This window comes from Aedes albopictus, chromosome 1 (assembly GCF_035046485.1).
Source record: "Aedes albopictus strain Foshan chromosome 1, AalbF5, whole genome shotgun sequence".
Lineage (NCBI taxonomy): Eukaryota > Metazoa > Arthropoda > Insecta > Diptera > Culicidae > Aedes > Aedes albopictus.
This window is the reverse complement of record NC_085136.1, coordinates 174,252,990-174,266,945: the sequence shown is the minus strand read 5'-3', so window position 1 is coordinate 174,266,945 and position 13,956 is coordinate 174,252,990. Positions and strand designations below refer to the sequence as shown.

The 13,956-nt window shown below is 39.5% G+C and overlaps 1 protein-coding gene across 1 annotated transcript; it reads right to left on the bottom strand.

Annotated features, from left to right (window-relative positions):
* Positions 1 to 11,051: 11,051 nt before the first annotated feature.
* Positions 11,052 to 13,244, bottom strand: LOC134289854 (uncharacterized). The gene has a single exon (XM_062856499.1). The coding sequence runs from the start codon at positions 13,242 to 13,244 to the stop codon at positions 11,052 to 11,054; it is 2,193 nt and encodes a 730-aa protein (XP_062712483.1).
* Positions 13,245 to 13,956: the final 712 nt, after the last annotated feature.

Sequence of the window (13,956 nt, the reverse complement as noted above, 5' to 3'; positions counted from 1 at the left end):
CAAAGGTATCATTTCTCAAGGACCCCCATGATTCCTAAGTTCCCTTTGCCCTCCCCAATATCTCCTAAAAATCCCCAATGTTCCTTAAGAATCCCCAACTTCTCCTAAAATGTCCAACTTGTTGGTTAGATTCCCCAAAGGTATCATTTCTCAAGGACACCCATGATTCCTAAGTTTTCTTTATCCTCCCCAATATCTCCTAAGAATCCCCAATGTTCCTTAAAAATCCCCAACTTCTCCTAAAATGTCCAACTTTTTGATAAGATTCCCCAAAGGTATCATTTCTCATGGACCCCCATGATTCCTAAGTTCCCTTTACCCTCCCCAATATCTCCTAAAAATCCCCAATGTTCCTTAAAAATCCCCAATATCTGCTAAAAATCCCCAATGTTCCTTAAGAATCCCCAACTTCTCCTAAAATGTCCAACTTGTTGATTAGATTCCCCAAAGGTATCATTTCTCAAGGACCCCCATGATTCCTAAGTTCCCTTTACCCTCCCCAATATCTCCTAAAAATCCCCAATGTTCCTTAAGAATCCCCAACTTTTCCTAAAATGTCCAACTTGTTGATTAGATTCCCCAAAGGTATCATTTCTCAAGGACACCCATGATTCCTAAGTTTTCTTTACCCGTCCCAATACCTCCTAAAAATCCCCAATGTTCCTTAAAAATCCCCAATATCTGATAAAAATCCCTAATATTCCTTAAGAATCCCCAACTTCTCCTAAAATATCCAACTTGTTGATTAGATTCCCCAAAGGTATCATTTCTCAAGGATACCCATGATTCCTAAGTTTTTTTTACCCGCCCCAATATCTCCTAAACATCCCCAATGTTCCTTAAAAATCCACAACATCTCCTAAAAATCCCCAATATTTCTTAACTCCCACTCCCATGCTATAAATCACTTACACCAACTGCCATGCCTCAAAATAGTGGGAACGGTATTTTTCAACTGCTAATATCTCAGCCGTTTTTTATCCGATTTGCAAAATTTTTGAAGCTATGAATTTGAGTACAAAATTTTTAAACTATGAATTTGACCAAAGTTCTATTTTTGAGTACTTAAAAACTCGGAGCAAGTACCTTAAGAAATGCTGTTTTTCTGGAGCCATTCCGAAAGTAAATTAGTTTCCACGCATATTTTAATGTTGAATTGCCCATATTGATAAAGCAAAATTATTGCAAAGAAATATATGGAGACACTCAATATTTAAGACTATAAAATCTTTACAAAATTACGTATAATACAGAAAATTTGTATATTCGATTTGAACTTTGTAATCATCGCGACAACCCCTGTGTTTTATTGCTTGAAACCAATCACGTGCACATGAGAAATCTTTTTCCAAACGATTGTGAAAAGTGTGAATTTCAGAAACTACAATATTTTCATAAAATCACGTATAATACAGGAAATTTGTATTTTCAGATTGAACTTTACGTTAATCGCGACAATCCCCATGTTATATTGCTTGAAAACATTCACGTGTACATGAGAAAACTTGTTCAGAACGATTGTAACAAGTGTGTATTTTAGGAACTACAACATTTTCACAAAATCACATATTTGTATTTTCAGTTTGAACTTCACGTCCATCGCGACAATCCCTGTGTTATATTGCTTGAAAATAATCACGTGTACAGATAAATGGGGAAAAGTGTAAATCATAAAAATTACAAAATATTTACAAAATTACGTATAATACAGAAAATTTGTATATTCGGTTTGAACTTTACATTCATCGTGACAACCCCTGTGTTGTATTGCTTAAAAACAATCACGTGTACAAGAGAAAACTTTTTCCGAACGATTGTGAAAAGTGTGTATCTTAGGAACTACAACATTTTCACAAAATCACGTATATTACAGGAAATTTGTATTTTCAGTTTGAACTTCACGCCCATTGCGACAACCCTTGTGTTTATTGCTTGAAAACAATCACGTGTACATTAGAAAACTTTTTCCAATTTATTGTGAAAGGTGTGTGTTTTAGTAACTATAAATTTTTTACAAAATCACGTATAATACAGAGAATTCGTATTTTCAGTTCGAACTTTACGTTCACCGCGACAATCCTTGTATTTTATTGCTTGAACACAATCACGTACACATAGGAAAACTTTTTCAATGCATTTGTGAGAAGGGTGAATCATCAAAACTACAAAATCTTCACAAAATTACCTATAATAGAGAAATGTTGTGTATTCGGATCGAACTTTACATTCATCGTGACAATCGTTGTGTTATATTGTTTCAAAGCAATCACGTCTACATAAGAATAAATTTACAGATCACTGGAAACATGGATTCCTACATTTTTTTCTAGGCATTCCTACAGAAATTTTTTCAAGAATTGTTGAGAAAACTTTCCTGGGATTTCCTAAGTATTTCCTCGGACCTGGTGTGATAGTTAAAGCACAGGCATTTCACTCCGAGGACCTGGGATCAAATCCCACTCCCGACAAAACACACAAAATGTGAGTTCTTTCTTCGGAAGGAAAGTAATGCGTGGGTCTCGAGATGAACTAGCCAAGGGCTAAAAATCACGTTAATACAGATAAAAAAATAATTTCTCATGGGATTGCTTATGAGATTCCTCATTAGATTTCTTCAGGAATTCATCCTGAGATTATTTCTTCTGTGTTTATTTCAGGAACAACTCCAGGAATTATTTTAAAAATTCCTCCAAGAATTCCCCAGGAACTCTTTTAAGAATTTCTTTAGCACTTCCTCTTGGAATTCTTTAAGGAATTTCTCCAGGAATTAATCCAGTACTTTCTTCAGGAACTTTTTATGGATTCCCTTAGGAATGCCTCTTGGGGTTTCTACAGGAAAGCCTGCAGGGATTCCTTCAGGAACTGCTACAGGGATTCCTCCAAAAGTTCATCCACTCTTTCTAGAATTACTACAGGATTTCTCCAAGAATTCCATCTGTGATTTTTTCAGGAACTTATCATGGGATTACCTCTAAGAATTCTTCCAGTGATTTCTCTGGGGATTGTTGCAGGGATTCCTCTAAAAACTCCTCCAAGAAATCCTTCTGAAATGCCTCTAATTTTTTATCATATTCCTCCAGGAATTCCTTCAGAACTGCTTCCAGGAATTCTTCTAGAGATTTCTCCAGAGATTCCTCCGGGAATCCTTACACGCTTTCATCTAGAACATCCTCCAGAAACTTCGCCAGGTTTTTTCCAAGGCTTCACTCGGGAATTCCTTTTGTGATTCTTTCTGGAACAACTTATTTTAAAAATTCCCGCAGTAACTCTTCTTAGGATTCCTTCAGGAATTTCTCCTTGTATTCTTTAAGGAACTCCTCCAGGTATAAGTTCAGTACTTCCTTCAGGAACTGTTCAGGGATTCCCTTGGGAATTTCTTGGGATTCTTCAGGAATTCCTCTAGGGTTTTCTTCAGGAACTGCTATAGGGATTCCTCCAAGAATTCCATCAGGAATTTCCCTAGGAATTCCTACAGGATTTCTTCCAGGAATTCTTCAAGGGATTCCTCTAAGGGTTTTTCCAGATACTCCTACAGGAATTCCTCCAAAGATTTCTCCAGGAATTTATTCAAGAGTTTTTCCAAGAATTCCACTACGAATTCTCTTCGGCATTCTTCCAGGAATTTATTCAGTGATTTTCCAGGGATTCCAACTTGGATTCATGAAGAAAATTTTCCAGGATTCTTTTCAGCGATTCCTTCAGGAATCCCTCCAGATATTCCTCCAGGAGTTCATGCAGGCATTCCTCAAGGATAGGATTTCATCCAGGAATTTCTGTAGGGTCTCTTATAAATGACCTTAGAAATTTCTGTAGGGATTCCTCCAGAAAATTCACCAGGAATTGATCTAGAAATTCCTCCATAAATTCTGTCATAAATTCATCCAAGAATTTCTCCAGGAAATCCTTCAGGGATTCCTTCAAAAATTCTTCCAGGATTATCTCTAGGAAGACCCTTTGAAATTTTTCCAGGGATTCCTTCAGGAATTCTTCCAGATTTTCCTCCAGCTATTGCTGCAGCGATTCCTTCAGGAATTCTGCAAAGAGAATTCATCCAGAAACTTCTTCGGGGATTTCTGCACGAATTTCTCCAAGGATTCCTTCAGGGATTTTTCAAAAATTCTCTTGAGGATTCCTTCATGAATTCCTCCAGAAATTCCTCTAGAAATTCCTCCAGGAACTTTTCAAGATTTTTACAAATTTTTACAAAAAAATCTCCCAGAGTTCCTCTAGAGATTCCTCCGGAAATTCATCCAAAAAATGTTTCAATGATTCCTCTAGAGATTCCTCCGGATAATCTTCCAGGTATTCCTCCAGAAATTCTCACAGAAATATCTCCAGGAATTCCGCTAGGATTTAGTCCAGGAATTGCTCCAGGAACTCCTGCAGGAAAATCTCCAGGAAATGCCCAATAATTTTCATCAGGAGTTGATACAAAAATTGCTCCTGGACATTCTTCAGAAATTATGTCAGCAATTTCTCCAGGAATTTCCCCAGAAAATCCTTTAGGAATTTCTCCAAAAATTCTTGCTGGAAATTCTCCAGGAATACCTTAAGGATTTTTTTTACGAATTCCTTCAGGCATTTCTCCAGGAATTACTCCAAAGATTGTTTCAATGATTCCTCCTGGGATTTCTCCATAAATTTATCCAGGCCGCTTCTCAAGAATTCCTCCAGAAAATCCTTCGAAGATTCCTCCAGAAAATCGTCCAGAAATCCCTCTAAGAATCTTCTAGGGATTTCTTCAGAAATCCTTCAGGATTTTTTCCAGTGATACTTTCAGGAATTCCTCTAGAAATTCCTCTAGAAGTTGCTTCAGAAATTCCTCCTGGGATTTCTCACAAATTTCTCTAAGGATTCCCCTAGGCATTAGTTCAGTAGTTCCTTCGAAAATTTCTCCTGGAATCCCTTCAGAAATTCCTCTAGAAAATCCTTCAGGAATTTCAAAAGCGATTTTTGCAGGAAAAGAAATTTCCCAGATTTCCTATAGAGATATCTTCAAAAATTCAACCAGTAATTCTTTCAAGAATTTCTCTAGAGATTCATCCAGGCATTCCTTTAAGGATTCCTCCAACACTTCTCACAGGAATACTTCTAGGAATTCCTCCAGGCATTCCTTCAGGATTTTATCAAGGAATTTCTCCAGGAACTCCTCCGGGAATAACTCCAGGAATTTCTTTAGGAATTCTTCCAGGAAATGCTCCTGGAAATCTTGCAGACTTCATATTTTTCCAGAGATTCTTCCAGGAAATTCTTCGAAAATTCCTCCAGGAAATCCTTCTAAGATTCATCCATGAAATCCTCCAGAAATTCCTCTAAGGATTCCTCCAGGAAATCCTTCTGAAATTTCTCAAAGGATTTTTCTAGAAATTTCTCCAGAAATTCCTTCCAGAATTACTCTGGATATTTCACCAGGAGTTGCTCCAAGAGTTCCATCAGATATTTATCCAGGAATTGCTTCTGGGTCTTATCCAAGAATTTCTCAGGGGGCTACGCCAGGAATGCATTTAAAAGTTGCTCCATGCATTCCTTCAGGATTCTCTCTAGAGATTTTATTCAGGAATTGCTTCAGAGATTTCTCCAGGAATTCTTGCACGGATTACTCCAAGAATTTCTTCAGAGGTTCCTTCAGAGATTTCTTCAAAAACTTTTCTAGGGATCCCTCCCAGATTTTTTTTAAGAAATTACTCCAAGGAACCCTCATGAAATTTATCTAGGATTTCTTCTAGGAGTTCCTCAAGAGATTTCTTCACAAACTTCTGGAAGGACTCCTCCCAGAGTTTATCCAATAATTCCTCTTGGTATACTTTTAGATAATACTCCAGGGATTCCTTCGGAAATTTCTACGGGATTTTTCGTGGAAGTCTTCCAGGGGTTGCTCGTGAAATTCTTCCAGGGATTGCTCCAGGAATTCTACAAGTGATATCTTTAGAATTTTCTCTCAGGTTCTTTTCACAAATGTAGTAAGAAGTTCCATCAATCATCTTTTCCAGGAATGTACGCAAGAGTTTCTCCAGGATTACCTGATATTTTTTTTATTATTTCAACAATTTCTGGAGGAATTAATGCAGCGTATAGTATTGGAAGATAATTTAATAAAGATGCATACAAGAACCAGGAAATTATCCCAGGATTCTTTCAGTAATCTCTCCAGCAGTTTCTTCAGAAGTTTACTCGGCGATTCCATTAGTAATTCTTACAATAAGCGAGACTATTAGTCCTCCAGGGAATCTTCCAAGCAACACACATGCCACAATAGAGTCACGGCAGGGCAGGTTTTGGATTATGCAGAAGTCACAGTGACGTACTATAAACATCTAGATACTTACATGCTAAAAGTGCTTTCATACATTTCTTCAGGAAATCCTTCAGGAATTCACCCAGGGAAGATTCTTTCGGAATTCTCCCATGAATTCATCCCGAAATTTCTTTTGAAAATACACCAGGAATTCCTCCAGGAAATTCTTCTCAAATTCTTCCAAACATTTCTTTTTATATAAACTCTAGGATTTTTTAAATTCTTCTAAGGATCCTTCTGGAATTACGTTCATTGACATTTCTGTAGGATTATGCTCTGACATGAGTGCATGCAGTATATGGGTATATAATACCACATTTAGAGAGATTCCAGTAAGGATGTACTCGGAACAATTCAACTGAAGGTTATTTCAAAATAATTATACAAAGAGGATGCCGCTACGAACGTTGTGTTTTCACCAAAAATGAAAAAAAAAAAAATCTGTATTTCACGAAATTTTGTAAAGATATTGTAGTTCTAATAGTTCCACCTTCTCACAATCATTCTGAGAATATATTCTTATGTACTTGATAGTTTTTAAGCAAAATAGCAATAAGGTTGTCACGATCAATGCTGAGCTTGAACTTAAAATACATTTATCTTGCATTATACGTACTCAATGGTATCTCGTTAAATTTAAAGAATTTGCGATTAAAATCAAAATGTAAGTGTATGAAAACAGTTATTTATGTAATGTTCTACTAATGTTCATGAAATTCAAAAATGTATACATGTTGAACAGGTGAATTTGAGGTTAGGGAACCGCCACTGTACGTAATATCGTAAAGATTATACATTCAAAGTTTACAAACTTCTCAAAATTATTCTGGAAAATATTCTCATGTACACTTGATCGTCTTCAAACAATAAACCCTAGGGGTTGTTACGATGAATGTGAAGTTTATACTGGGAAAACAAATTCCCTCCATTATTCGCAACTTTGTGAATGTTTTGTAGTTTATAGGAATTAACACTCTTTCAATTGTTTGGGAATGTTGTTCTCATGTTCTTGTGATTGTTTTCAAAAAAAATAAACACAGTGATTATCGCGATGAATGCTGTGTTCGAACCGCAAATACAAATTTCTTGTATTATACGTAAAATTGTGAAAACTGTGCAGTTTTTATGATTCATACTTCTTCCTATCGCTGTGGAAATGTATTCTTATGTATGTATGTGATTGTTTTGAAGCAATGAAAGACACGGATTGTTGCAACGGACGTGAAGTGTAAAACTGAAAATACAAATTTCCAGTATTTCACGTAATTTTGTGTGTTTTTTTTTTCTCTTAGTTCCTAAGATTTACACATTTCACATTCGTTTTGAAAAAGTACTCTTATGCACATGCTATTGTTCTCAAACAATAAAACACAGGGGTTGATACGACAAATGTGAAGTTCAAACCGGATATACTTATTTTCTGTATTATACGTAATTTTGTGAAGATTTTGTATTTTTTACGTTTCACTCTTCTCACTTTCGCGTTGAAAAGTATTCCTATGTACACGTGATTGTTTTCAAGCAATAAACACAAGGGTTGTCGTGATAAACGTGAAGTTCAAACTGAAATTACAAATTTCCTGTTTTATACGCGATTTTGTGAAAATATTGTAGCTCCTAAGATACACACTTTTCACAATCGTTAGGATAAAGTTTTCTCATGAACACGTGATTGTTTTCAAGCAATAAAACACAGGGGTTGTCGTGATGAATGTGAAGTTCAAATCGAATATACAAATTTTCTGTATTGTACGTTATTTTGTGAAGATTTTGTAGTTTTTATAATTTACACTTGTCCCCATTTATCTGTAAATGTATTCTTATGTACACGTGATTATTTTCAACCAATATAACATGGGGATTGTCGCGATGGACGTAAAGTTCAAACTGAAAATACAAATTTCCTGTATTATACGTGATTTTATGAAAGTTTTGTAGTTTCTGGGATTTACACTTGTCACAATCGATTGGAAAAAGATTTCTCGTGTGCACGTGATTGGTTTCAAGCAATAAAACACAGGGGTTGTCGCGATGATTACAAAGTTCAAATCGAATATACAAATTTTCTGTATTATACGTAATTTTGTGAAGATTTTATAGTCTTAAATATTGAGTATCTCCATATATTTCTTTGCAATAATTTTGCTTTATTAATATGGGCAATTCAACATTAAAATATGCGTGGAAACTAATTTACATTCGGAATGGCTCCAGAAAAACAGCATTTTTAAGGTACTTGCTCCGAGTTTTTGAGTACTCAAAAATAGAACTTTGGTCAAATCCACAGTTTGAAAATTTTATATTCATCTAAAAAGGCTGGGAAAATTCATAGCTTCAAAAATTTAGCAAATCGGATGAAAAACGGCTGAGTTACATCAAGTTGAAATTACCGTTCCCACTGTTTGGGAGGCATGGCAGTGGGAGTGTTAAGAATCCCCAACTTCTCCTTAAATGTCCAACTTGTTGATAAGATTCTCCAAAGGTATCATTTCTCAAGGACCCCCATGATTCCTAAGTTCCCTTTACCCTCCCCAATATCTCCTAAAAATCCCCAATTTTCCATAAGAATCTCCAATTTCTCCTAAAATGTCCAACTTGTTGATTAGATTCCCCAAAGGTATCATTTCTCAAGGACCCCCATGATTCCTAAGTTCCCTTTACCCTTGTAACTACGGAGACTTATGGGGCTGCTCCGCAGCCACAGTGGCTCCCAATTACTCCCGGTTTCAAGCTCAGTAGCATGAGACCCCTCGAGCTGGGTCTCAGGGCCGGCATGCTACTCGGTAATCGGAGGGGCTTCGCGGACCAAAGTATGAAAAACAGGAAATTTCACATTTCTAAACAATTTATTGGTTCCTAGAGTGTCGTGTGGGTGTTGTTCTGGATTATAAAGTGTAAATTTGTTAAGTGTGGCCTAATCTAATTCGTACTGGTACATACCGCTGCCTTGGGTGGTTGTGGGTGCGATGGCCGGCACAGTGTCTTGGATCCTACTGTGCGGCCGGAACTCTCGCCGGAATGGCGAACGATGGCGGATTTTCGACCCGGTACTTGGCCGACGGGACCAGCGGGCATTGCTGGGCGGTGTTCGGGTGGCAGGCGTCTTCCTTCTTTGGCGGTATCGGCACGGCCCAGGACGAGACCGGAACGACCGTGCCGAGAAGGGTCCCTCCTTGGCGATTAAGGCCAACGGCCTGAGGGAATCGTCCTGAATGGGACGATGGCGGTTCTTTTGCGATTAGGCTCGGAAGCCATCTTGGCTTCCGAGCCGCCGTGTGTGACCGTTCTTAACAACGGATACGAGGTCCTGAACGGAGGCAGCTCCTTTGTCCTGCCCCTATTCAAGGGGGGGGGGGGGTGATATCACTTATGACACTGCACTATTATCGGTCTGAACACACGGACGCCTTGATAATTTCTGACCAATCTTCTTAATCGGAAGATGGCCGCGCCCCATTGGCACTCATCTCATTGCCTATTCCCTCTTAGCGCCAGCCATCTTAACACCCTTTTGAGAGCAGCGGTTTATTTACAGCGGTAAAGTTTCTCGCTAGGGTGCGTCCTACTGTATTTTTGTTATTTAAAAACGTGAATTTTCTCAAAGACTAACACTCATACACAAGAAAATCTAAAAATTGGAACCAACCGGTTACACTATCCACTACCCCGATGAAAAAATGTAAAAGCACGAAGTGATTTGCATTTTTTTTTTGTTTACCAAATCACCCTCGGCTCAAATGGTATTGTGGAAGTGTAACAAACAATACCAACTGTGGAGTTTTCACATCCATTCTTGTTGACAGCTTGTGTAATATGATCCATCACAACCACACCGCCTACTCGATGGCATCGAAACTACCACATCTTCTTTTCTTTCATGTTGGGCTTCGATGTTTAATAGTGGTCTACAAGAACGTCTTACACCGTTGATATTTGGCCAAGTTCAGTAGTGACAGCTATATCGTTCTAGTCTTGGCTGCTACAGATATCAAAGATGCGGAACTCTTATTTTTTTATTAGTATTCCAGCCTTAAGTTATTCCCATTGTTGTACCGCACGTTCCACGATATCATGCGTTTTTGATAATTTATCCCCGTTATCATTTGGTTTAGCCGGTTTAGCATTGCCACGTTACTCAGCAATTAACAACAGCGTAGAGCACAGCGTTTTTGATTTATGCATTTGCTGTAATCAATATTATTACAATGTTTTCTGAACAGGGCAGATAAGATTTGTTACATTTTTACAATTACCGGATCTGACAGCTTGAAACTGCCACTTCAGTTGTTGCCTTATAATACCAGCAATTCTCGTGGACTCGACAGATTGAGTCAGTTATTTTCAATGGTTTCGGCTTGCAGTCACAGAAATAAGCGTTGATTATTTTAATTCATCGCCGACGTTTCGATCCTCGGGTTTGGATCTTCTTCAGGGCCTGTGGTTTATTGACTGTTTTAATCTTGGTAATTACACATTTCTTACTTCTACTTACTCGAAGTTAAACAACTTGTAAAGTGCCGTTTTTACACGGATGTATGTCGGGTTTTGGTGAAATAGCCTCACTGAGGATGAACATTTTAAATTGTAGAAAATTGTGGGGATGCAACAAATTAAGAATTGGTAAAAACCTACTTAACAATTTTTGTACCCCTGCTAGGTTAACGGGAAAGTTAATTAATGGGGATTTTACACACTGTCCGGAATTTTGTTATGCTTTGAACCTTTTTCGGATGTTTCACCGTCGAAGAAAGGGAGATTACTGTGGGTTGTGACGTATGGGAGGTTGTTGGGTGGTTGGGTTGACTAGTGTTGGTTGTGTGGGGATGTTGTTATCGTTGGTTTGTGTACTACGGAAACGATTTGACGACGAAATTCTCTCCTCTCTGCTTCGTCTAATAGTTTCGAGGAGGTTTGCGTACGCACAGCTGAGATGGTCGGTGTCTGTCCGACGGTTGACGGTGTTGGGCGTAGTAGCGATGTGGCACATCTCCAACACTTGCAAAGCTTGTCGTTTGTAGGTGATGTCGATGATGGATGGATTGTTCACGTTGAAACGGTGTTGGTTGGTAATGCAGTGTTCCATTAGTGCTGTCTTCTCTTTTAGCTGTTGTATTGGTGGGTCCGTGTAGCTATTTCCTTCTTGTAGCAATCTCTCTAGGGTATTGATGTGAGATTGGTGTCCATACATACGGGCTTGTAGCTTGTTTGTTGTCATGCCGATATAGTTTCGGTGGCAGTCTCGACAGTCAATTTTGTAGATTACGTTGCTTTTGTTCAAATGTGGCACGGGGTCCTTGGCTGTTTTATATAGGTGTCCTACTGTATTTTGGTTGCTGTACGAGATGCCCATAGCTGTGTTGTTGCTCTTCAATATTTTCTTGAGAGAGGGTGTTAGCGCATGGATGTATGGTATCGACCTGTATGTTGTTGGTTTTTCGTTTCGGTTCGTGATCGGTGTTTGGCGCAGCATTCTGTTGATCAGTCCACGGGGGTAGTCGTTCTTTTGCAGGTGGCTGCGTATCAGCTCGTCTTGCTCTTCTCGGGACCTGATTGTGCTCAGAGACCGGACTCGATCAATGAAATTGTTGACGACTGACAATTTTTGATCGGCGGAGTGAAACGAGAAGTAGTTGAGAATGCGCCCTGACGCAATCGGTTTGGCATACCAGTCCGTTTTCACGGTCCCATCTTCCTGTCTGATCACGAGAAGGTCTAGGAACGGAAGCTTACGGTTTTCTTCGGTTTCGAAGGTGAATTTTATTTGCTCATTTTGGGCATTGAACAAAGCCAAAACTCGATCAACCTGATCTTTGTGTATGACCAAAAAGAGGTCATCTACATATTTTCGGATGTATTCCGGAGGAATTCCGGCGAGATTGATAGCTCTGGAGATCAAGTTGTCCATCACGATATCCGCCAGAATGGGTGAAAGCGGGCTGCCCATTGCGGTCCCCGAAATTTGGTGGTAGTATTTTCCACGAAAGCAGAAGAAACTGGCATCAAAACAGAAACCGACAATTTCGAGGAAGAAATCTAGGTTGATTTCTGTGTTCTTCCCGATTTCGTCCCACATCATGATGATGTCATGTACTACCACATCTTTCGTGACGTTGGTAAACAACGATACCGCGTCAAACGACACCAGTATGTGGTTTGACGGTATGCGCAAGTTATTGGCATACACGCAAAAGCTCTTCGAATCCACAGCGTTGTATTGGCTTTGGAACGAGCGTTGCAAGATATCCGCCATGTACTTACACAGGTTGATCGTAGGTGCAGTCGTGTTCGGTACGACTGGTCTGAGAGGCAGATTCGGCTTGTGTGCCTTCGGCTGACCGTAAATTCGGGGGCACACGGCGTTGTAGCTGGTGAGATGGTACTTTTCCCTGTCGCTAATCAGCTGGAGCGCGTGTAGTCGTTTGACGATGTTGTTGTTCATCCGTTCGTATCGGTTTGTTGGATCTGCGTTTAGCTTCTCGTACGTCGTTGTGTTGTCGATCAGCTGGGTCATCTTGTCGTCGTAGTCGGCGAGGCTCATGATAACAGTGCGATTACCCTTGTCTGCTTCCGTGATGAGGATATCAGGGTTTGTTTTGATGAATTTCTTGGTGGTGTTTGTCGCTGCTTGGCAGAATCTCTCTAGCGGGGTGAGGCTGGTGCCAGTAGTGCGCTCCGCTCGGTTGTAGTAATTCTGCATTTTGTTGACGATTTGACACCTTGCCTGCTCTCGCAACGATCGGTCTGTTTGAGTCGCTAGGATGTTTTCCACATCGGCAATTAGGTGGAAAACGGGGATTTCGGAAACGTTGTTGTAGGGGAGGGCGAACTTTGGACCCAGGCTCAGCAGAATCATGGTTTCTGGTGGAACATTCTTGTTGGTGGCGTTCAGGATGGCGTTTGGATTCTCCGACGGTAACTCGCTTCGGTGGACTTCTACGGCATTATTCATCAGTGTATTAAACTTCCGAGTAGTTTGTTTTGATTTTCTTCGGTGGTTGTCGTGATACGCAAACTCTTGGGTTAGGAAGTAGTACGTGTAGACGTCCGGATTCGTTCTGCTGACAATCTGTTGCTTAAGCTGTGTAAGTTCTTGGTTTAGAATCCGAACTCTGTGAAACGTATCCTGGATTTCTATGTTCAAAAGTGATTTTTGGAACCTCGATACCAATCCGGATAACTTTCGGTTGTATGGGCTTCCAGATGCTAGAAGCTCGTGCACACACCGCAGAGTTTGCACGATATGCGCCGGAATTATTCCCGTTCTTCGGCATTTCAGGAGAAACTCCTTGCGGTTCTGCATGTTTCCCAACTTCGTGTTGTTGTTTGCATAGGCTTTCATCATTTGCACGGACGTCTCTCCGTATCTTTCGCGAACGTGTGTGTAGAATGAGGCTGGTCGATTCATCGCCATTGCAGATTTGTTGATAGGATGACTGATTTTGGTGGAACTTCTAATGGTTTCGGCTTGCAGTCACAGAAATAAGCGTTGATTATTTTAATTCATCGCCGACGTTTCGATCCTCGGGTTTGGATCTTCTTCAGGGCCTGTGGTTTATTGACTGTTTTAATCTTGGTAATTACACATTTCTTACTTCTACTTACTCGAAGTTAAACAACTTGTAAAGTGCCGTTTTTACACGGATGTATGTCGGGTTTTGGTG

Excerpts from the sequence above, each read along its gene's own strand:
- LOC134289854 (XM_062856499.1), bottom strand. The coding sequence starts at position 13,244 with ATGAATAATGCCGTAGAAGTCCACCGAAGCGAGTTACCGTCGGAGAAT.